The 24976-nt window shown below is 29.8% G+C and overlaps 2 protein-coding genes across 5 annotated transcripts; both read left to right on the forward strand.

Annotated features, from left to right (window-relative positions):
• LOC109351010 (cytokinin riboside 5'-monophosphate phosphoribohydrolase LOG1-like) lies at nucleotides 9825-13496 on the forward strand. Its single transcript, XM_019592320.1, has 7 exons — nucleotides 9825-10029; nucleotides 10483-10580; nucleotides 10683-10713; nucleotides 11959-12058; nucleotides 12215-12285; nucleotides 12858-13001; nucleotides 13224-13496. The coding sequence occupies exons 1-7, from the start codon at nucleotides 9910-9912 to the stop codon at nucleotides 13287-13289; spliced, it is 630 nt and encodes a 209-aa protein (XP_019447865.1). The 5' UTR covers nucleotides 9825-9909; the 3' UTR covers nucleotides 13290-13496.
• On the forward strand, nucleotides 15670-21644 carry LOC109351009. Of its 4 annotated transcripts, XM_019592317.1 has the most exons (16): nucleotides 15670-15816; nucleotides 16040-16106; nucleotides 16225-16303; nucleotides 16457-16565; nucleotides 16660-16812; nucleotides 17745-17849; nucleotides 18334-18417; nucleotides 18509-18624; nucleotides 18815-18916; nucleotides 19002-19115; nucleotides 19234-19290; nucleotides 19624-19690; nucleotides 19823-19876; nucleotides 20686-20763; nucleotides 20874-20909; nucleotides 21325-21644. In XM_019592317.1, exons 3-16 carry the CDS (start codon nucleotides 16293-16295, stop codon nucleotides 21421-21423), a joined length of 1185 nt encoding a protein of 394 aa, XP_019447862.1. In that variant the 5' UTR covers nucleotides 15670-15816; nucleotides 16040-16106; nucleotides 16225-16292; the 3' UTR covers nucleotides 21424-21644. The 4 variants fall into 4 exon arrangements, with proteins under 4 accessions (XP_019447862.1, XP_019447860.1, XP_019447863.1 ...); XM_019592315.1 differs by lacking the exon at nucleotides 16040-16106; XM_019592318.1 differs by lacking the exon at nucleotides 16040-16106 and having other exon boundaries at nucleotides 20689-20763.

A 24976-nucleotide genomic window follows, 5' to 3' on the forward strand; every position in this document is an offset into this window, starting at 1 on the left:
CAAATCACCACACTTTATTCATATAAAGAAAATAATGGTGTAAGCCTATAAGGCCTTATTAGATCTCATGATGACCGAAATGTCAATTTTGATTTATGTAAGTGATATTTGTTGAGAAAGACAATCACAAATCTTAAAAAGGATTGATTCGTTATACATAAGGTAAGGATATATCATTGGTAATGCCATAGAAATAGTAAGTGTTGTTTTCTCTTAAAATGAGAGATTACATACAACACTCCTTCCACCATTTGTGTCACTAACAAACCCACTTTCAAATCCAAAATATTGATTCTCTCATCATACTTTTTCTTGAGGGCTAAAAATAAAATGAAAAAGAAAACTAGGGACTAAACATAAAAGATTATAAACCCATTTTAATTGTTTATGAGTTGTGCCACACATAGAAGTTTGGATAAAAATGAAAAGATATATACTTTGGCACTACTAATTGCGTATACAATTTTACTTCTTTTGCTATTCACCAATGAATGGGGCATGTTTAAAGGTAGAATCTTTGGTTTGAGGTTGAAAGTTGAAAGAGAAGAAAATGACCCTTCAAGAAAATTACATGACACATTCCTCAAAGGACAGATTGGAAGTCAGTGGTTCATTCTGCCCTTCGTCACCAATGATGTTACTCTTTCACCTATCTATCTTATCTAATGCATTACGAACTACCAATATTGCTATCATAAATCGAACTTTAATTTAATATAATACATGACATTAGTAATGCTTTGTACTATGAGTAAAGATGTAAGTAAGGGTCGTGTAATTATTTATGTATATTGACATTGTATCATTTATTTTTAACCATTAATTCTTAAATATAAATAATACAAATTAATAAATAATATATTAATTATATATAAATCTTTAATGCATATATATTATACTATGAAAGATAAAACGAAAGTAATATATTGGTTATGCATCATTCATTTGTCCAATTGTAGCTGCAGAAGATCAATATGTTTTCCTTTCCTTGAGTTTATCCAAAAATACTATACTATGTCATTTATATCTGTTTATTATTCATGTCACCATTCTTTTATGTAACATTTTCCGATGGTCAAGTTTTATGCACATTCCTTATTGACTTTATTAACTCAAAATTTGAAGTTTTATTGGATTTTAGAATCAAATACTCCAGTTGCAACTTACCTAAAACATAACTAATACAACTGAATTGGCATAATGCTCCAATGGGGTGTTACATTATAAGACAATCACGAAAAGTACATTAATTTACCATGATTAAGTATAGTATAATTCAATTGGTTTATTTTCAGTTTATTGGGTCACTCTAACATGTATATAAATGTGTGTTATTAGGTCTCAATTCTCTTGGGTCATTTATTGTTTTATTCTCTAATATAAATTTGCATGCAATAAGAATGAATAACAAAAACCATAAGATAAATTTGCATGCAATAATATTTTTCAAACTATGCAGTTATTTGATAATTAAAATAGGAAGGATAGGAATGATAAGTGACCACACAACAACCCACTCAAATGATGCCTCAAATTTTATTGGAAGCTTAAGAAAGTAATGAGATTCCAGCACTTTAATTATTTGGAGAAGATGGCGGAAAGAAAAAGGGAATGCATTTTTATGAAAATGTTAATGAGTCCTACCCTTCAGTTTCTTAGGTTCACCAAAATTGTTTGCTGAAAATGAAGTTTGTGAAATAAAGTTGCTTAAATTTGTCGTTTATTTGAATGGGTTAAGATTAAAATTTGATCCTTACTCTTTAACCTCATTGATTGGGGAGTCATAAATTAGTTTGATAGTAAGGATAAAAAGTTGAAGGAATAAAATCTAGGAAGTTGTAGAGTTCGATTCTCACCTATTACAAATTAAAAAAAAGAATTAGTTTGATGATTAAGATAAATGATTAGAGTGAAGAAATATTTGATTAAATTTGTAGTTATTACTTTTTTCTTAAATAATTATTTTATGTTAATCAATTTAATATTATTTATTTTTTCTCACTCTTCATCTTTCTTACTTTTGCTTTAATTATCTTTGTCTATTAGGTGAAACAAGCTTATTCTCAAAAGCAACTTGATTGATAGAGTTGTGAGATATAAAATACTAAAATATCTATTATAATGGGTGAACCATGCATGTGTGCATACTTTAAGAAAGAATTTGAAGCATTGAAGACCTTGTCAAGTAGTTAATGTAATCTTTTGTAAATATTTTATCTTTGTGCATCAAAGTCTAGACACTTTCTCTAAAATTGACCAAAGTCCCTTTGATTAGTAACTAAGGAAGTGACAACATTTTCAATCAAAGTGATCCTAGGATGGAAGGAGTGTGCATGGATTGGCTAAAACTTGAGTGAACAACATGAAAGGTAAGTATGCCTTATCCGGAAAGGCAATTCTCCTACAAATATTTCAAACTTTTACAATAGTCACTAAATGAGAACTTCAACTTGCCTTAACAAATTGCCCTAGTTTAAGTTGGAATAATGGGGTGAATTCTTTAAAAAGCTTTCACAAGTGGAGAATGAGACTAGTGATGATTTAGACTTATTTTTATATAAGAAAAATTGTATTAATAAAAGGTACGAAATAGTATAAGACTTGCACGAAAAAGTTAAGAAAGTAAACATTCTCGTAAGTTGTAGTTCGATTCATAGAATGATAACGTTATTGTGTGATCAGTTTTTCCTTTAATCCAAAACTATGATTTGGATCTTATTAGAGTTGAATATGACATCATTCCTTATTAACCGCAAATTGACCAAATCTTAGATAGTTATATGATGGTTTAGAGTTTCCTACTCTTTTTGTTTGTAGAGAGTCTCATGTACATTATGAACATTATAAATGAACACATTCATCTTTTCTTTTCACTCGTCTAATTAATATTTTTTCCTTTCTAATCAATTAACATAAGGCATGTTGGTAACAAAACCAATTAATATAAAACTTGGAAATGTATAAAACTAAAACTTCAAAAGAGCCTTATAAAATAGACAGAAAATAATAAATATTTACTCTTACTCTATGTGGGATCGATGCCAAAACGTGTTAAATATATACTTAATACCTAAAAAGGAATTAAAGGGGATATAAATGGGATATTAAGTTATTAAGTGAGTGATTATCTGAGTAGGATTCGCACCATTTTGGTGTAGAACTCAATGATTCATTTATTTGCAAAAGCACAAAAGATGATGATAGTGTTCCCATGGCAACTCCAACAAAAAAGGGCAAAGAGAATTGTTAACTTTTCTTCCTCCACCAAATAAAAATATGTACATAAATAATTAATATGATATAATTCAGCAATCCAAATTTGACTAATGATTTATTATCAACTAGTATAATACAGTTTTACTCATATTCTACTTTTGTACCAAAAAGTTGTTAGTCTAGTAATGTAAGACTCCGCTAGATTTGATGACTAAAAAGTTAAATGTTTGATTCATGTGAGTGATACTACACCTCAAAAATAATTAGTTCCTTATCCAAAATGAGAACACACAAAACAAACTATTCTACTTTTATGAAAAGTGTAGTGAACAAATTAAACTTAGGACATAAAATGACAAATAAAAAACTAGTGTAATGGCTTCCGCAGACAAAGGATAAAGAAAGCAAAGGAAGATAGCAATTATTTTAGCAACATATAATGCCACATATCTTATCTGAGAAGTGATGGCAATACACACAATCCTCATATAACTCGTTGCTCATTGATGAACACAGTCAAAATATTTGGCTGTTTGTTGTATATGAAGGAGACAGAAAGTGTAACATCATGCTCGAGTTTGTGACAGAAAAAATGTTTTGTAAATCTGTCACAAAAAGTGAGTATTATGGGGTTTCATATGTGTCGAGTTCTTAATGGCCTTTGAGGTTGGTTCTTTCCTAAAGGACTCTGTGAAAGCCGGTACTTTTTTATTCATTTTATTATAAAAGTTGTGGTGTGGTTGAGAATCTAGTTAGGCCTTACCATGTAGATTATATTTATATATAAGAGTAAGTAGGACATGTTCCTACCAGCTGATTTGATCTGATTATGATCTGACTGATATATGATCAGATTTAGAGTCAAGTTCAAAAATTAGATCCGATTAATATTTAGGATCAAGTAATAGGTAAATATGAACCAACGACTTATCTTACGATCACTCATTTGTCATGTTTGTATATGTTTATTCAATTGTTATATAGTAATGATATCTTTTTGGTCTACTGTATCATCAATTCTTTATTTTTATCATATACATATATGTAAATGATTAACAAAATATATGCATATATATCATTCCATATGTCAAATTACGTACCAATAATAATATATAATATCTTGAAGACTTCATATAAAAGATAAATGCATTATATTTAATTGAGTATATAATCAAATTCAAATTTAAAGTTTGGTCCATCAACAATTGAGGTTGAGCTAGCTTTTAAATTAAAAAATGATCCAACTAATATTTATGATCCAGGAACAAACCATAACCTACAAATCTACATGAGATAAATATAAATTGAGATAAAAAGGTTGACAACAACAATAGCATTAAAAACTCATGCTATTTTAAAATAGCACATGCATGCATGTTTAAGCCTATACTCTTAGACAATGCAATATAGGTGTAGGTGAAGTACATATTCACTATTTCTCCTCTTTATACTGTGCTGACCATCTATTATTGCACGGATGAATTCACCAAAACCATTCACACTACATATTTCAATTAATCAATTTGGTTTACTCTAAAGGTTGTTTAGGAGATCTATCAAAGAATAATTATATAATAAGTAGATTTAATGCCATAAATTGTTATAAAACCTTAGGGCTTTAGATAAATGAGTTTATGCTCTTATATTTCTCACCATTTTATAGCTTTTTTATGAGATTTATTTCATTCATTATTACAAATCCTTAAAGACTAGGTTTTTACGAGTCTCCAATGGCTTTTATATATCTTTTTATCGGCAATTAATTTAATAAAGTAGAAAAAAAAGTATTTAGGAGAATAAGTAATACTTCTATCCAAAAAGACATTAAACAATTATATGCACATAAGAATGTGTTGATGGATAATATTTATAATCAAATACTATGATTCTCTCTAAATCCAGTGAATCTTTCACTTGTGAAATTCATAGGATAGTTACCATGCAAGCACTATCATCCTTCACCTACTCTACCACCATATATAAGTTGTCAAAAAATATTTCACCTAGACAACTTATATGGTGTATTTCATGACTTTAAAACATTCTCATTTTTTCATTCCACTCTAAAAGCAAACTCGAAAGTAGAATTTTAGGATCCATCGCCACCGTAAAAAAAGGAGGCTTTGTTTGGAGTTATGAGGAAAATGGAATAAGAGAGATCAATGATCAAGAAGGGGAAGAAGGAAACGAGAAATGAAGGCAACCCAAGTTAAACTTCTCTCTTGCTTGAGAAGTGAATTTTAGATAGGAGAGAATGAATAATTAACTAAAATAATGATAATACAAGATTATTGTTTTACCTTCCTTTAAAAATATAACTAACAACGAGAAATTGACAAGAATGTAATTATAAAATTTTATTAAAGATATTTAGGTACTTTAACATTTTATCTCCAAAAAACCTTAATTGGGAAAAACATAAGATGGGCAATGAAAGATTTTAAAGGACTCCAAAAAACCTTCAAAATATTTCCTTTTCTTTCACTCAACTCCTAAACAAGAAAGAGAAAATTTCCAAATTCATTTATTTCCTTCCATTCTCTTAGAAAACAAGACTCTCATACACACGCAACCTAAGAATCTCACCTACCTCTAGCATGTTCTCGCTCATTTTTTTAGAATGAAGCTTCATATTGTATGTCTCATTATTTTAAAAGCACTTTAAATTAAATACATATTGGACTAACTTATTTTTGGTTGCCAATTAGTTTTGAAATATACCATAACAACTTGTAGACATTGGATAGAATTATTCTCACTTCACCCTACTTCACTTTACAAATTTTTACTATAACTTGTATGAGAATATTAACTAAGGAGAATTTGCATTGTTAAATGGTGTAGGATCAAATGATCTCAACTCTCAACCATATATAGCACACCATTGATCTGAAATAAAGTTTTTCAAATATTAAATTATTAATGCATTATCAATATTGATATGGTTAAGATCATGGTTCTAAACCATATCATACTCTCTCCTAAATAAATAAATCATTTAGAGGTAACATGTGTATCCCACTTCATGTAAATTGTTAACCTTAAGAAAAGTGAATTAAAGTAAATTACTTAAAATTTTGTGTTAGTTCACATAATAAGTTAAAATACTTTATATTAACAATTATACTAGTTATTAGAGTCAGAAAATAACAATGAAAAGGTAGTGGCAAGTATATGAGAGAATATAGGGACAACAAGGTTGGCCAACATATGATAGGAATGGACATGTCTTCTTTTTTGCATAAATCTAGTTGCACAAAAATAATTCATGTTTCCTAGACATGCATCAAATTTGTCTAGTAATGGATGGATGCTGAGGGTACATGGTAAGTGGATTATTGGGTCACCATGTGAATATATAAGCTTAAATATAAATCTTGTCTAAGTTTAGACCCAATTTATTTTACTTCAAGAAATTTTGTATATTTATAGTCTTTAATTTACTATCATATATGTGTTAGTCTAGCAGTGTAAGATCTCTCTATATGCGTAATAAAATCAAAATGTTAAGAGTTCGATTCATGCGAGTAATACTTGTTGGGAGAGACAATCATGTATTCAAAAGAAATTAGTTGTTAACCCAAAAAGTGAGAATATACATTTTGTAGTAGAAAAAAATAATGTATCATACACATGTTTGTGCAAATGGAATCATTTTCTCTCTATAAGACCTTATGCCTTATTTGGAGATTACACCGATGCACTCTTTTTCTTAAATTTAGCCGTAGTTTTTGGTGAGTTCTTAAATATTTTACTATATATGATATATATTTATTAAACTTACAAGCATTGACTATAAAGCTAATGAGTAATAAATTAATTAGAATAAGTGACTTTAAGTTCATTACAATAGGTAATTTATGAAGAAGAGTTTCTTAAGTCCTTATAATAGTTCATTATTTATATACCCATGTTAATATTTAAACATTTAATTAACACACTTTCTCATACTCAGAAAACTAGACATGGGCAAGTAGATTGCGAGATAAGATTTCTATACTTAAATATCATAAAGACTATTGTGTCTAACTATATCCCAAAAGTTAAGGATACGTTTTTGTTTATGAAAATGTTTTTTTTTTTTCATTTTTCATTTTGTTAATATTGATAAAAATGTCACATTAGTTTCATTTTATTGTCTTTTTTCAATATATTTGTATAAGAACTACTGAAAATAGCAAAGTTCATTGTTTCATATATAAATAGTTGGAAGAAAAAAACTGAAAACAATGTGACACAATTTTAATTAATATTGAAACAAAAAATGTTACTACAAATTAAACACCCTAACTTTAAGATTCATCACCCAACCAACACCACTTTTAGCACTTAAGTAACATTTAACATGACTAAGCTACCTTTACAACGGACAATCATTCCTGTCACAATTTTCTATTTCGATCTAATAAAAAAATGTCACTTAATTAAAAAGAAAAATTCTAAAAACACAAATTAAATTAAGATACATGTTACTTTACAAATGCCATAACAATAGAATTCCCCTATAAAGTTCATGGCTTTTTGCATGATTACAAAGATAAGAGAGGTAGATTATGGTAGTTGGTGGGTAGACAAAATTTGTTGGATGCCAAAACTAAGAATGGGATAAAGTAAAAGATTACAAGTCAATCAATAGAGATGAAGAATTGAAGATACCTATGCTTTAATTTTGCTAGTCACAATTGAGTTGACAATATATATATATATACCTATATTTATTCGATACTATATATAATCGATTATAACTTTAGATAAAAGATCTTAGATATGTTAGATAGTCGAGAATCAACATTGAATATACATGATCATAAGTAAGTTGACAATGTCAAGCAAAAAAAGATGGGACGGCAAAATAAAATGGTCTCACGTGCTCACCACAATTAGTGAATGCCAAAGTCTATGTTAAGCATTATTAAAAAGAATCTGCATCTATTAGATTTATGGACAGAATTGAAGATTACACAATTCTTTGGTCAACTTCCTCTCCATATTATAATATGTTACATACTCTAGTTTCACTAGCAGCGCCTGCAATGCCTCAAATTATAAAGTTTGTATATATACATCAAATTGAAGTAAAATAATAAGACGTTAGTCTAATAGTGTAAAACTTTACTAAATCTACAAGTATCGTACTAAGTCAAATATAATGATTCAAATTATGGACCACATTACGTGATGTGACCACAATGTTGTGGTGACTGTATCACACTACAATTGTGGTGTGACATCGAATCACAATAATGCGGCCGCATTGGGCCACAACGCAACCACATCAAACTGCAAGACAACCACATCGGGTAGCATCACACTGCACCAATTAAACAACAAAAATTGTCCACAAAATAATTTATACCGCAACGGCCGTAATCTGCATCGCAATGGCTGCAATGACCAATCGCAGTAACTGTAACCGCAATTTAAAACTCTGGTCAAATATTAAAAGTTCAATTCTTATAAATAATACTTATTAGAATAGATAATCACACAGTTTAAAAAAGATTAATTTTTTTCTCATAGGATATGTGAATACCTTTGGTTATACTAAAAAAAATGTAATATTATAAGGTCCAATTGAATAACAAGATTGGAAAATTGTAGTATATTTTGAGTTGTGGTGTGATTAGTGATTGAAATGAAGGGTCTTAACCATTTGGTGGAGTGATTAGTCATTGAAATATGATTCATGGGCGGCAATAGATAGAGAGCAACCATGTTCCCAAAAGATAAAAAAACAAAATGATGTTAATACATATAGGACCATGCATGTTTTTTTGTTTTTATTTTAATGATAGAAGGGACCATTATAGTATAAACCATACAATTCATTGGATGAGTCTTCATCATTGTCTATGATGTAATAAGGAATAAGGAATTAAATAATAGATTCCTCAAGAAATTCTTAAGAGTATTGTGTGAGGAATAACATGTTTTTTCAACAATTAATCACACATTCTTGCACCTTTTATTCATATCCACCCCATTTGAAATCAATTCTCATACCTTTCTTAGTGCCAGACATTTTGAGATTTAAATTTAATGTTTTTTTATCAATCTTTGACATAAGATTTTAAATAAATTAAAAAAAGCTTTAATTATGAGTATTTTTGCTAAATTACCCTTCTTTTAAATTTTAATTAATTTCATTTGTTTACCATTTTTTATCCAATATTCATGGGTAGTTGGTAGAAATTTTAAGGTATAAGGATACTGATTGGAAAGACAAATAATGCTTTATGCATATATAGAAACCTCACTTTTAATGAACCATAAATAAGACTTATTAGAGAGAGTGATATATTTTATGTAAGGTAGATAATGCACATTAAATCTTAAACAAAAAACAAAACATTTTGTCACACCTAACAATTTGTCATAACCAAGTCTTACGTGTTTAAGTGTATGGTGTTATATGTAATATTTTTTATTGTACAATCAATGATATCTTCTCAGTCTATGGTACAAAATTAACTTTTTTTTACTGAGGTGTGTGATTGATCATTATAACTAGTATTGTTATCAGAAATTGAATCATTAACCTTTTGGTCTATCCGATGATTTACCGGAGCTTCACACAACTAGACTCGTTGGTGTGCTATATATAGTATAAGGTGGCCTCATACACCATCAACTGCTCATTCATTATCCATATTTTCAACACAGGAAACTTCAGTGTGTTAAAGAAAAGAAGAAATGGAGAGAGAAAAAGAGAAGAAACAATCCAAATTCAAGAGAATTTGTGTGTTTTGTGGAAGCAGCCCAGGGAATAAAACTAGTTATAAGGATGCTGCTATTGAACTTGGAACTGAATTGGTATATAATGTTTTTCTCTCTTTTCTTTTTCTTTTCTGCTTCTTTTCCAAATTGGACTCTTTTAATGTTCTTTATTTCTTACTCTATCTTTTTGGACAAATTTCATTCATTCTCTCTCTTTTTGGGTTTGTTAAACATTTGCCTTTGTTTTCTAACATTTGTTTTCATTATTTAATCTTTCTAAGTTTATACCTTAAGACATTATTATGCTCCATCATTTGATTCATTTTCATTTCAACTACATAAGCTCCTTAAAGCAAAGTCTGAAAAAATGACATTAGTATATAGCAATATTTAATCTACAACTTAAGTTTCAACAATATTTTCTTTCATACTTTAGTCTATGAAAACATATATCTTTCTTAGTTTCACATAATTAGATTTGTTGGTGTAAGAAACTAGAAGTTTATGATTATATCATAGATTTAATCATCTACTTTGGATTTTTAAAAGGTATCAAGAAATATTGATTTGGTTTATGGAGGAGGTAGCATTGGTTTGATGGGGTTGATTTCTCATGCTGTTTATGATGGTGGTGGCCATGTAATAGGGTGAGACTTGAGAATTTCTTCTTCATCATGATTTCTATTAGTGCTATATTTTTTGTTTATCTCAATTTTCTCAACTAATTTTTGTCCTGTTTTATTATGCAGAATCATTCCCAATACACTTAATGCAAGAGAGGTAATGTTAAAGTGTTTTAGAAGCATTTCAATATTCATATTTTGTTTTTGGTAATTTTCATCAATATCATTGCAAACAAAGAGAAAAATGGCCAAATAGCTATGAAGGGTAGACAGAGAATTTTCTATGGTTATAAAATAGTACTAGGAATCTAGGAATCATAAAACAGTACTAGGTAGACACACCAAGATAAGACCAAATAGAAGAGAATATAAAATTAAGTATCGTTACGATAGTTTGCAACAATTCTAAATAACACGAAAAAATTAAAATAAGATATTTATTCCATCTATATTATCCAAAAAGTACCAACTTTTCCTTAATACCACAATAAAGAAAATTAAAAAAATGAAACTTTAATATCCTAGTGTAAGTGAATTTCAACCATGCTTTTGTTATCTCAATATATGAATTTGAAACTTGTCTTTTTATGTGATTCATGTAGGGTTGTGAGTGGGACTTGTGGTTGCTTCTTACATTTTTAGGGTCTCTTTATAAACTTATACATCAATACACCTGGCAATATGGGGTCTTTCTTTCTGAACCATTGATATTGTGTTATTATTTTTTATTTTTATTCATTTCTTGTCCCAATGAGAATAAGACTAGTTATATGCTTTCTAGTTGAGCCCACATATGCTATACTACAACATTCATCATTGCACCTCTTCCATTTCTAAATCTATGTCCCGATAATGTAAAGATATATATATAATTAGTGTATTATTTGTATTACCTTTTTTGAAAATGAAGAGTTAATGATAATTAAAAATGAACAGTGAATGATATTTCTTACATTGTCAATGTATACATTTTTTTCTTTCATATTAATTCATGCTCCATACATTCTATCCAATATTTATTGTCCTACATCTTGTCTCATACTTTATCTTATGCCAATAAAAAAGTAATATATCGATTGCTTTACTTCATTATCATTAGGGCGGGACAACAAATGAAACATAGTGTGGAACAACTAATCTATGTTCCATACATTCATGCAATACAAACTCTCTTAACAAAAAAAATTCAATGCTTCCAAGTTTAATTAGAAATTATTTATACGATTGATATATATTTATGAATTAAATTTACTAGAGTTTTTTTTAGTTTGAGATTATGTGAAAAAGCTTATGCAAGATGTCTCTCACAATGTGTCATAATCACATGTTAATATAATCTAATTAATAAAGTGACACATACTATATATAAATTAATTGGTGAACCAAAACATGTGAATTACAGCTTACAGGAGAAACAGTAGGAGAAGTGAAAGCAGTAGCAGACATGCATCAAAGAAAAGCAGAGATGGCTAAACATTCTGATGCATTTATTGCTTTACCTGGTTGGTACATAAAATATGCATGCTTCCACTTTCAACATGAGTTCAATATCTTTGTCTCTTTTAACATGTATATAATCATGTTATATAAGAGAATATCCAAATCAAAGGAACATTTTTAATGATCACATATATAATGTTTTATGTGCATCATTGAAGGTGGCTATGGAACACTTGAGGAGCTTCTTGAGGTTATTACTTGGGCCCAACTTGGCATTCATGATAAACCGGTATAAGTCCCTCCCTCTTTTTTCAAAGTTTTTTCTTTTAAAGTTAAACACCAATTGTAGAATTATAATTATTATCATAGTTATTAAAATCTACCGATCATTAAACTGGTTAGGGTACTGACTTATTAGTTTACAAGTTCATGTTCGACCGGTATGTTATTAATTGAGTTACATACCACTTAAACTAGATAATATGTATTTACAGTGCAAAGTTTAATCCTTGACAAAAGATTTATTAAATATCTAATTTGTTTAAGGCCAACGATTTCTAAATGATAGAAGAGTCAAAGGTTCAACTCATCGATTTTATGGTCAACTGACTAGTCTAATATGATTTTAATAACTATGATTATAATGATGATAAAATGATGTCATATTCAAATTAAATACAGATATATAACTTATTAACCTCGTAATGATTTTTGATACATTTATGCATCGATTATGACTTCAATATTGTAAGGTAATGTACACCCTACACCCTAGTGTTATGTAATGGTTGTTATTGTTTATGAAAAATGTTGTCTCAAGATAAAATTACATAAAACATGTTTTGGTTATGGTTTTGATAGGTGGGATTGTTGAATGTTGATGGATACTACAATACCCTTTTGACTTTCATTGACAAAGCTGTGGAGGAAGGCTTCATAAGCCCCACAGCTCGTCACATAATTGTGTCTGCCCCAACAGCAAAGGAGCTTGTCAAAAAGATGGAGGTAACTATTTGCCTTCTCTTCTTTTCTTATAATTAGTTCAGATCCTCTCCGGTATTTGAGAATCCAGTATTGGACCCAGATCCTGACATGACACTAAAAACTTAAGCATCTAGGTTTAATATTATGGAGAGTATAGTACGGGAGAGGATCTCATTTATTAACATAAGCAATTGAGATATTGTCTTTCATATTTATTGATGTTATTTGTTTTGACCTATGTAGGAATATTTCCCACAACATGAAAGAGTTGCATCTAAGCTAAGCTGGGAAAATGAACAACAACATTAGTCCTCAAAGTTGGTATCTAAATATGATTAATTAGATGAGGATTGGAGTTTGATGTAGATCACAAAGTTGTTAGTCATATAGTTAAAGAGAGTTTTGTTGTTCTTACATTTCCTTGTTAGTGTAAACTACAGAATTATGAAGGTTAACTACTTTGTTCAGTGTGAATTTTTTTTCTTAACACTTATATATAGATGATTTATTTAGAAACGCAATTTGTTTTATTTTACATTAGTGTTACTAGACTTTTTTAAGATTAAACTTGATATCAAGGGAGAAAAATATTTAGGTGAATTGGGCCTGCTTTTCACTAGAATTTTTTAATGGTGTCTTAAGGGTATAGTAATGAAGCTAACACATTCTTCTTGCATTTCATAATTAGCATAAACGTTTAGTTCATGTCACCCTTGATGCATTATACATGGGATACTTCATCTTTTAATCACTTTTTGATACATTTTCCATATAAACATACCATATCTTATGGTATAAAGTTATGTGAATGGTCGAGATTAAGATATAAATATATCTGAGTTACTTGAGTGGTTGAATGAGTATTAAGTAACTTTTAATCTTTACCATCTATTTATAATTGTGGAAGATTTGTGCCTCTTGCATTTTTTTTTACATACATACTTCTCTCACTAGATTTGCCTCTCTCTATATATACACACATATATAGCACAAAAAACACAAAAGTTGTGTGTGTGTGTGGACAGCAAGGTAGATGAGGCAATATAAAACTTGTAAGTTCATTTGAGAGGCCTTATGGACCCAAAATCCTAAGAAGAATCATTTAAGGAGGGCCCATAAGAGCAACAAAAATTATTTGTTTCGAATAGTGTCTTATTCTCTATCCCGGGCTAATTAAAATGTTATTTTTTATTTTTAAAATTTTTATTTTACTCATATGATAATATGTGATTTGACCGAGACAGAAAATATGACATCATTGAAGATATGTTATCCCTATCCCCATAAGAGATGTTAGTAATAGTTGGTACCCTTATTCCTATGATGACTTTGGTCTCCTAGAGTTTTATGTGTACATGAACATGAGATTCAATGAAGATCCTAAAGCAAAGCTGGTTCAAATTCCAAAGTCTAGAACAAATGGTTGGCAAATTTTGCTAGCCAATCAAGTTTTTCAGCCAACCATATGTAACCGGAGGATTTTGAGGTACCATTGTTGAAAGAAGATTTTAGAAAATTACTTCCAACATCAAAATTTTAATTTTATTTGTAAGTTGGGTTTTAAATATGAATAAATAAAAATAGAATATTTTCATGAAATATATTTGTAAGATAAATTTGAAGTATTCTATTTTTCTTACTTCTCCTTTTAAAACTCAACTCATAAACAAAGTTTGAAGAAACTCAAGGATGTTGGAACTAAGTTGGGCCAAAGTGATTTAGATATGATAATGTCACTAAACTAGGAACTATGATCTGACTCCTGAAATAGTCATTCTGAAGTCTTCAAATTCTTTTTCTTCCATTTCAAATATTAACTCGCAAACATATCCTAAATGAACTCGAAGCTGTTCGACCTAAGTTAGGTCAAGATATATTCAGATGTGATAATGTCACTAAAATAGGAAATAAGATCATCTCCATCTGATTCCTGAAGTAGTCATTGCTCATCATCATATTGGTTTGCCTCACCACTGCTCCAAATTCTAAAACGTTTCATGCTTTCAATTTTTACTTTCTTTTTTATAGATTAAATTATATATTTAGCAAGGAAGTTTACTCATGATGGAACACATCATTCTTGAGTAAGAATTGTAATGAAACCGTTGAATATATAATGAAAAGTGGTAACAATAATAAATTATAAAATTCATGATTATATCATACATTATTATATAACTACACCAACCATATATAGGTTGGCATATCAAGTTTTCCAGTTAAGTAAAACATTCCAAATACAAAGATTTCCAATTATTACATGATTATGACACATACCAAATTAAATGTTTTCGCTATAATTTAAGAACCTGTTTTAGTAATAAAAAGGATAATAGTTGCCATTTGTATGATTTATTGATTATATTTTCATCTATAATGCTATATCAGGCAAAACCTAACAGTAGTTTTAAAATATTCTTTCTTCCTTTTTTGCCTTACAAAATATCAATATCTTTCTAGTCAACGAAGATTAAAATATATTAAATATGAATCATACTTTTTATATATTAAAGTGTTTTTTGTGTTCAATTAATTCATTTCTAAGTTTATAATTGTTATTATTAATATTATTTTAAAAATTGAATTATTGACATTTTTATTAATGTTTTTGGAATGTAACGAGTCTTATACTATTGAATCAAGTCGAGAAAGAATAAAATAAGTGACGTGTAGTTGTCCACGATATGCCACGTTCCATTGGAAATTGGAAGGGAGGGGCAGTTTTGTCATAATATAAAAACACCAATTCAAGCAACAATGGTGGTTCTTTCTTCTTTCTTCTTCTTCTTCTATGATATGATATAAATAACACACTGTTACTCTCTCATTTCATTCTGTAAGTTCATTCCCCTTTCTTCTTCCGTTTCATTTTCATTTCATTACTTTTAATTCACTTTTCTTCAACATTCTAAATAACCTAGTATTTTAAGTTGCGATTATGGTTACTGTTATTGTTGTCACCGATGCTGATGCGGATCACGGCATTGTAGCATGAAATTCTATGTGATTAAAAAATATTTTTGAATTTGATACGACCTAATCAGTCAAATATGATCCAGGGTTACATCATAATTGTTTTCTTATACGATACACAACTGCAATATTACGGCCGCATTTTGCAATCAGGTACAGTATTCAATTTAACCCTAATTACGATTCTGAATTAATCAATTAATTTACAAAACCTGAATTGGCTGAAACAGCTTTCCGTGTGCATATAATAAGGATGGTATATTTTCTTCAGAGTTCTCATAAGGATTTCAACCTTTTCCGTCTGATAAATCTATTCACTTGATTCTGCAACTGGGAATAATGCATCGCAGGTAATAACACATTGCTTTTTGTCGTTATACATAGTAGTTATACACTCATAACTTTTTTTGGTTTTTGTTTCTTAACATGGAATTTTTATTTATTTATTTTAAATTACCATCAGAATGTTTGTATTTACTATTTAGTTTATAATTCGTCTTTAGTGCACTGAAAAGATCAAATGGTGGTACCAAGATTATCATCACAACAATTATGGGAATTGCATTTGGATTTTTTATTGGTGTTTCAATTTCATCCACACATTTGAATAAGGTAATCTATGTAACCATATTTTTCAGTGTATCATCACTCACTTATTGTCTTATTAATTTTTTTCCCTTTTTACTTCCCTTGTTATATTTTGCAGATTAGCTTACTTTCAAAAGTTGGGAATACTTTTGATGTACCTACAGCTGAAATAGAGAGATTCTCAGCTGAAGTAGACAGATCTCCTGCAGTTATCGACGAATCTTCGGAAACCAAACCTCTTGAAGCCCTAGGATCAATTAGATTGCCAAAGGTAAATTCCCATGCCTATTCGTTAGATGGGTGTGTGCATGCATGCACTTATGTTTTCAGAAATGTAAAGGTGTATTTAGATCAATAATTATCCCCAAGAGAACATCCTTTAATTTGGTTGTTAGCACAGATTTATTAGGTGAAAATCTTTAATTTGGTTCTTTCTTTTCTTAATGTGTGCTATTATCGTTTCCTGGTCATTATTTTTCATTCGAATATATTTTGGAATATTTTGTGCTAGTAAGCTTTCTAGGGAGAACATCCTTTGATTGTTAATGCAAAAACATCAGGTGAAACTGCTCATTGGAAAGGTTGAGTTTAATGTGTGTTTCTTCTTTGTTCAATGACTGCTATTATCATTTCCTGGCTCCATCGTTTTATTTTACATAAGATATTTTTGGAATGTTTCGTGTAAGATAACATCCTGTGGTTGTTAACACAAATATGTTAGGTTAAGCTGTTCAGTAGAAAGGCCAAGTTTGATCTTTGTTTCTTTCTATTCTGAATGTGTGCTATTATCATTTCCTGGCCATTGTTTTATTTTTCTGCACTGGTGGTTGTTGTGAATGAACAATATGTGGAAGTATGGTTGAACTACTATAAGCTTATAGTGTTCATACAAGAATGATTATGAAGGGTGGTGTTCATCAGCTAATCAACTTAGGAAGTGGTCAGAACTATAAGCAATTTATATGATTATATGAAACAGTCTATTACTTGAACTAAGTTAACTAAATAGTTGTTTGTGGAACAAGGATTTTAGTTATGATTAAACCACATTCTAGAATGGATTTCTGCCTGGTCTAGTTCTTGCTGCATCTCAGCTATAGCTTTCATTTAACTTGTCATCATTATATAATTATGTTTGCTTCAGATTCGCAACAATATTATATTTCAAGCAAATCAAGTCTGATTCGGATGCTACTTCTGCAGATAAATGTTCCAACAAATCCTAATGGAACAGAATCACTACCTCCAGGAATTGTTGTATCAGAATCTGATCTTTATTTGCGCAGACTATGGGGTGAACCTAGTGAGGTATGATAGGAAACAATTGTTTTCTATGCAATATATTATCTGTGGTTTGTACTCTTGTAGTTATTAGCTCTTGTATAGTACAATATATATGACTCAAAACTTGACCTGTCTGAAATTAGAAAAAAAAAACCCTGGGCATGAAGCCTCTCTTTCTCTCTCTCACACACAGACACACACATTTATATGTGCTGTAGATGGTTTGGGATGGTTGGTGTATTATGAAAAACAGCCGTGTTTAGCAATGTTTCTTTCTTTAATCTTTTTTAAAGTCTTTCTTTAATCTTAGTTGAACATGATGAAATCATGAGTATGTCTCTTGATGCCAGTACTGGCTAGAGATGTGCACTTTTCTCAATCCTGTCTTCATGCAACTCATGCATGCATGATACCATTGCATTTGTGTACGTCAGGAGGTATGCATATTGATAAGCTAGTGTACGGGTATGACTAGTGCTCACAAATCTTTAAACCTTGAGTTCTACAGGATCTGAAGAAAAAGCCGAAGTATTTAGTAACATTTACTGTGGGTTATGATCAGAGACAAAATATCAATGCGGCAGTGAAAAAGGTTACAGAGACTGACAATGTTTATATATCAGGATTATTTATGCACCCTTTATATTTTCATCAAAAGTACTGACTATCATATTCTTCTGTAGTTTTCTGATGATTTTGCAATTTTGCTCTTTCATTATGATGGGCGGACTAGTGAATGGGATCAATTTGAGTGGTCAAAGAAAGCTATCCATGTTAGTGCAAGGAAACAAACAAAATGGTATAATTTTTTCCTATCATTATTTTCATTTATCTTAAGGAATTCACAAGCAAGATATTGATCAGTGGGAAGCTTTATGTTCACATTTAAATTAGGAATCCATAAAAGAGATTATCATCATTTGGAGTGGTAACCTTGTTGCTTCGCACCTTGAATTGATACAGTTTGCATCTTTCCTGATGTTATGCAGGTGGTATGCCAAAAGGTTTTTGCATCCTGATATCGTATCAGCTTATGAATATATTTTTATTTGGGATGAAGATCTTGGAGTAGAACACTTCAATGCAGACAAGTATATTTTCATTTGTCTAGTCTGATCAAATTTAACATTATATGCAACTTTTAGTTTGATTAATTATCTGTATTCTATTCACCAGGTATATCAACTTAGTCAAAAAACATGGTTTGGAAATTTCTCAACCTGGTCTTGAGCCCAATAACGGATTGACATGGGAGATGACAAAAAGGAGGGGTGACAGTGAAGTTCATAAGTATTCCTTTTACTTTATACTTCTATTGGTTCTAACTTCAGTCTATGCCATAATGTGATACTTCTTATCATGCATTCAAGTGTGTATGTGACACATTTATGTATATATTCATGAATAGGGTAACAGAAGAGAGACCAGGCTGGTGTAGTGATCCACATCTGCCTCCTTGTGCTGCGTATGCTCTCTTTTCCATCTTTGTTCAAAGTTGAACTGTTATATTGCAATATCATTTGCCTATATTTTTTTATGTTGTCTATTAAGTTAGCATTATGATTTCTTTTGATCTTTTAGATTTTTTAAAGAGGACTAGTCTTGGCGCAACGGTAAGGTTGCTTGCCTTGTGACCTGCAGGTTATTGGTTCATATCCTGGAAACATCCTTTTAGCCTGTGAGGGTAAGGTTGCATACATCTACTGATCCACCCTCCCCAGACCCCACTAGGTGGGAGCCTCATGCACTTGGCCTCCCTTTTAGATTTTTAACATTATGAATATTTTTGGTCTTTTAGATTTGTGGAAATTATGGCTCCTGTCTTTTCTCGAGAAGCATGGCGTTGTGTGTGGCATATGATTCAGGTATATTTTATTTGTCTTATCAAATATGTTGGTTATGGTAATATAACTGAATGAATAGGTGAATTTCTCTTTTGCATGATATATACAAACGTTTTAATTTCCCTTATGCATTTTCCAAATATATGCTTGCAGAATGATCTAGTGCATGGATGGGGATTGGATTTTGCTCTTAAAAGATGTGTAGAGGTCAGCATTTGTCTATTATCTATTTCTTTTCATCCATTCCTAATGCCGGGTCTTCGTATCCTTTCATTAGCATTGTTGATAGTTGGTTATCCTTCAATTCATCATTCCTGACTTCATATGCAATCAAGTAATTGGGGCAGTTTGCTTGATAGAAGTGAAAATTAATCTCATAATGTTGAAGTTAACAAGCCTCTTATCTTTGGATAAATCTGAAAGCATGTCTTTTTTTACCCTTTCCCTACACACGACGAAGGAGGAAATATAATGAAACTGCACATTTCATTGATGCTCTTGGCTACACCAATGTAGACCATGTGAAGTTATTTTTATATGGAGATTGCATGCTCATAAGTTGCCATATGAATAAATTTAAGTTTTCTTGTTCCTTTTGCCTTCTGATCTGGTCTTGTGCTTGAGAGGTTCCATGACATGATTTCCTGGTTTTGTAGGCATGTATTATGTTTGTCTTTCTGTTCATATTGAGAGGTTCCATGACATGATTTCATAGTTTTGTAGCCATGTATTATATTTGCCTTTCTGTTCATATTAATAAATTTCGTCATGTTATTTCTTAAATATGGCCAAATTTAATTCTTGAAATGCATTTGATGGTTTTATTTAGGCCTGAATCAGACAAAATAGCTTCCACGGTCCTATGTTTTTCACTAGACAAACATTTTTTATTTCCATGTTTATGAATCACCCAAGGGATTTTTGTTGTGGAATCTGTATGTTTTGTGTGAAATATCAGCACTAGCAAATTGTTTCAAGTTCAGCTTGCTCTAGTTTGAACCCTTTGTGTGTTTTAGCAGCCAGCACATGAAAAAATCGGTGTAGTTGATTCACAATGGATTGTTCATCAAGTAATTCCTTCTCTAGGGAGACAGGTTAGTCATCACATGTCTGATATTTGGAACCATTTACTTTCATCTATGGTAACATTCTAAATCGATTGTTCTTTAACGCATCTGCTTGTTGGAGTGTTTTTTATTTTCAGGGAGAGGCTGACAATGGAAAAGAGCCAGGGGATGCGGTATGTATATTTCTCATGGAATTTGATATTTACAAAATGCTGCACTTGCCTTCTCTTTTAACTCCTATTAGAGCTACATTTACAGCTATATAGAGTGCTGAATGCAATATCAGTTTGCACTTTTAGTATTACTAGCCATTTTTTAACGGCACTTCATTGTATGTGTACCAAAGAGGGTGAGTTTGGCGTAACAGTAATTTTATTGCTTAGTGACCATGAGGTCTTAGGTTTAAATCCTGGAAACAACCTCTCCGTTTGTCTAGGTAAGACTGTGTGCATCTACCCTCTTCAGCTCCACTGAGTAGGAGCCTCGTGTATTTGGTCTCCCTTTTGTTGTATGTGTACTGTCCTGCTACCGGTGCACTACAACCGGATGTATCTCTTTTTTTAACTGGAGATTTTATTGCTGTTTCAGGTAAAAGCGAGATGTAGAAGTGAATGGGCCATGTTTCAGGCTCGTCTAGTTAATGCTGATAAGGCTTATCTTGAAGCACTTAAACGTGCAAAGGGTTGATACAACATGTGTATGGCCTCTTCCTCCCTATTGTACATGTTTTACATACACACTTATTATGCCACTAGTTTTTGATAAGCTCCATGTGCCTTAGATTTAGACACCATTTACATGGCAAAGTAAGCAATTCCTAAAGAGATATATAATATTCTATCATTTTAGTATAAGGTGTCTCATATAATTGAGCATAACTTTAGAATATACAATACTATATTGATATATGAGCTCCTTATTCCATGTGACCAAAACTATCATAAACTAGTGCCTTTTGGAATAGTGTTAGTTTGATTATTCTAACAAGTAAATAAGTGGATGGATGTTTGAAGACTAAATAAACAGCTTATGCTCTGTTTTGTTTTGTCTGTCATCATTTATTAATCATTAACGCTGCATGTTGGTTGCCTAATTTAAACCTAACCCACCATAACATTATTAAGGCATTTGATAAATATTTTTTCCCAATTCATAAATATTAATGACCCTCTAGATGCCTAATTATGACATCAGGGTGTTAAGACACTGAATAATAAAAGGGAGAGAGATAACTTATACTCTCCCACCAGTAAACTTTTTGTTTAGTTTTAGAAATATTTTTGTAAAAAATGATTAAATATGATACATGTCATGATTTTAATAGTCGGAGAATATAACTTATCTTCTTATACCAGACGATACTATATTCTGATATAGAAAAAATGTACACTGACATTGTATCATTCATCAGTCATATTTGATCATTATTGACTATTTAAAAAAGTAATCTAAATGATATAGTGAATATATATAAATATTTAATTAACATTGTATATATTAAACTCAAAAAATAACACTTATAAGACTTGAGTAAGGTTGAACATGCACAATTCTAACGTGGAACATTTACATGTGCATAATTCTGCAAACTTCACACTTTAGATATATGTGTTGAGATAGTCTTATATGGATGATAACATGGTCAAAATGACATTTATAAGGTTTGAGTATCTCTCACTCTATTAGCTATTTTTTATGGTTGATTTAGGATTAAATGGAACTATTTTCTTAGTTTAAATTTATCAAAATTGTTTATTGTATAACTTGTAAAAATACTTTATGACATTTATGTACAAAAGTTTCTAATTTATTTTTATGAAAGAAGTTTAAGAAAATATATTTTTCTTATTTCATAAATGAAAAGAATATTGAATAAACACTTACGATAATTAAGTTCTATACTCTTATTTGTGTTAATTAATTACTACGTTTGTCAAATTGAAATGGTAAATGCATATCATAATATGATAACTTCAAGATGAAGCAAAGAGGTAGTTGGCACTAGGTAGCTATTATAATTAAGTTGTTGAGTGTTGCCTTTTTATAATTGATTCGTCATGCATTTGCTTTAAAGGTAGTTTCCATCTACAAAACTCTTTTCTATTTATCAATAATTGGTGCCTAGAATTATAAAAGGAGAATATGGTACAAAAAGTAAAGGATTTAATATGTATACATTGATAGTGTAAGGATTTTTTACACTGTCAGCAAATCATTCATCATTGATTTGTTAATTATCATTGATTATCAGAGAAATGTAATACAAATCAATAATTGATTCTTATTTAGATTGTCAATAAATTTTTCATTAAGCAAAATGTCAATCGTATATTTTAAATTTTTAATCCACTCATCAATTAAAACTAATAGAAACAATTATATTGTAAAGACTCAACATATCAAAAAATTAAATCAAAGAGTTAATCTTATTATGTCGTAAATGTTTTCTACTAGAACTGAATTATTTCATCCGAAAGGTACATATGACTAAACTAAAAGTAATTTTTTTACATTAATTATTTTTTTGTCACTCTTTACCTAACACGTAGTGATATGTTATTATCTCGAGTTTAAATCTCTACCTGTCCTCCAAAAAATTGCTCACGAAAAATGAATGTAATTATTCTCAAATTATCTTTTCCCACCCTAAGTGAAATAAAAAAATATTTCTCTTGATTTCACCTTCCTCCATTAAATCTCAACTTGTTTTTTACTAATTTATTTGATCATTCATTTGTCTTCTCTAGAATTTCTTTTAATATGCTGTCAACTTTGCTTTGGATGTGCCCAACAATGACATTTTATGGCACCACTCATAATACATAATTTATAAGAAAATTATAAATAACCTTAGAAATCATCAACATGTTTTGGATTACGTCCAAATAACCTTTTCTTTAATATAATAATTACTTTCATACGTAAGTGACTCACACGTAATGAGGAGGGAAAAATCATATATTTTCTTATTTTATACTAGTGCTCATTCAAGTAAATTAATTTTTTTGAGGATATCATCTAATTAGTTACAGTTACGTATTAATATGTATTTAATTACAACTTGTAAGGTGTACAAAAAAAATTAATATTTATAAGGAGGAAGTGGGATTGGGCATCTATATAGGTCCCATTCAATTATTATATTTGCTTTTATCAAATTAGATGAAAATAAAATTTATATACAATTCATCAAATGAACTCATAATGTTTTCAATAAAAAATTATACATATGCTAGATACCTAATATGTTATTTTTGGAGTTAGTTTTTGACAATTAAGATAAGAGGGGTGAGATAAATAATTTAGTTCTTGGTATAAACATCTTAATTAATCATTTGATGTTTTTTTGAAATAAGTTGGAAAAAAAATCAAATTTTTATAAGCTATTTCACTAAGTTTAGTGTCACAAAGCCACTAAAAAAGTTTTATTGTCATAATTCGTAAGACTAAACCCTGCATGATCATGTGCCAATTGGTACAAGTATACAACTAATTAGAATCTTAATATAATTTCAAAATAAGTAAATGCTTTGTTATATTTATACATATAAATAAACACTATGTCCATCAATCATTTATTCAAGTCAAAATAAACTCTCTCTGAGTCAAAAGGTCTATGTATATATATACTGTCACAACAAATTTAAATGTGAATCAAATTAGTCATTTTGAAATCAAATTAGTTATTATCAAGTGTTATAAAACATACTAAAAATAATTAATTTAATTTATATTTGAAATTTTTGGGATCATTTTGAGTCTTTTCTTTTTTTGAAGAACTAAACTAGTAAGGTCGAAAAATATGATGGACTAAAATGAATATTTATTATATATATATACATGTGTGTGTTATGTTAGCATGTGTAACTTTTATGTAGTTGGTTGGTCATTAATAACTAATATAACGGGTTTAAGATATGGATTAGTTGATTGAGATATTCATTCACAATCAACAAGTTTTGAAAGAAAATAATATGGTTTGGTTTTCTTGCACCTTGCTATCATAGATTGAGTGAAACATGAGACATTTTCCAATACACTAGTTTCTCCAACCATGAAGAGAGAAGAAATAATTAGATGTTTCATTATTTTTATAATGTTAATGTTGAGGAATTAGAGTAATAAAACAAAATTAAAATTAGAACTTAGAAGATAACTAATTTGTTTTCACATTTGTGGAGTTGGGAAAATCAACTAATCAATTCGAACTTGATCAATAATTAATATAGTTTGAAGAACA

This window comes from Lupinus angustifolius, chromosome LG06 (genome assembly GCF_001865875.1).
Source record: "Lupinus angustifolius cultivar Tanjil chromosome LG06, LupAngTanjil_v1.0, whole genome shotgun sequence".
Classification (NCBI taxonomy): Eukaryota; Viridiplantae; Streptophyta; class Magnoliopsida; order Fabales; family Fabaceae; genus Lupinus; species Lupinus angustifolius.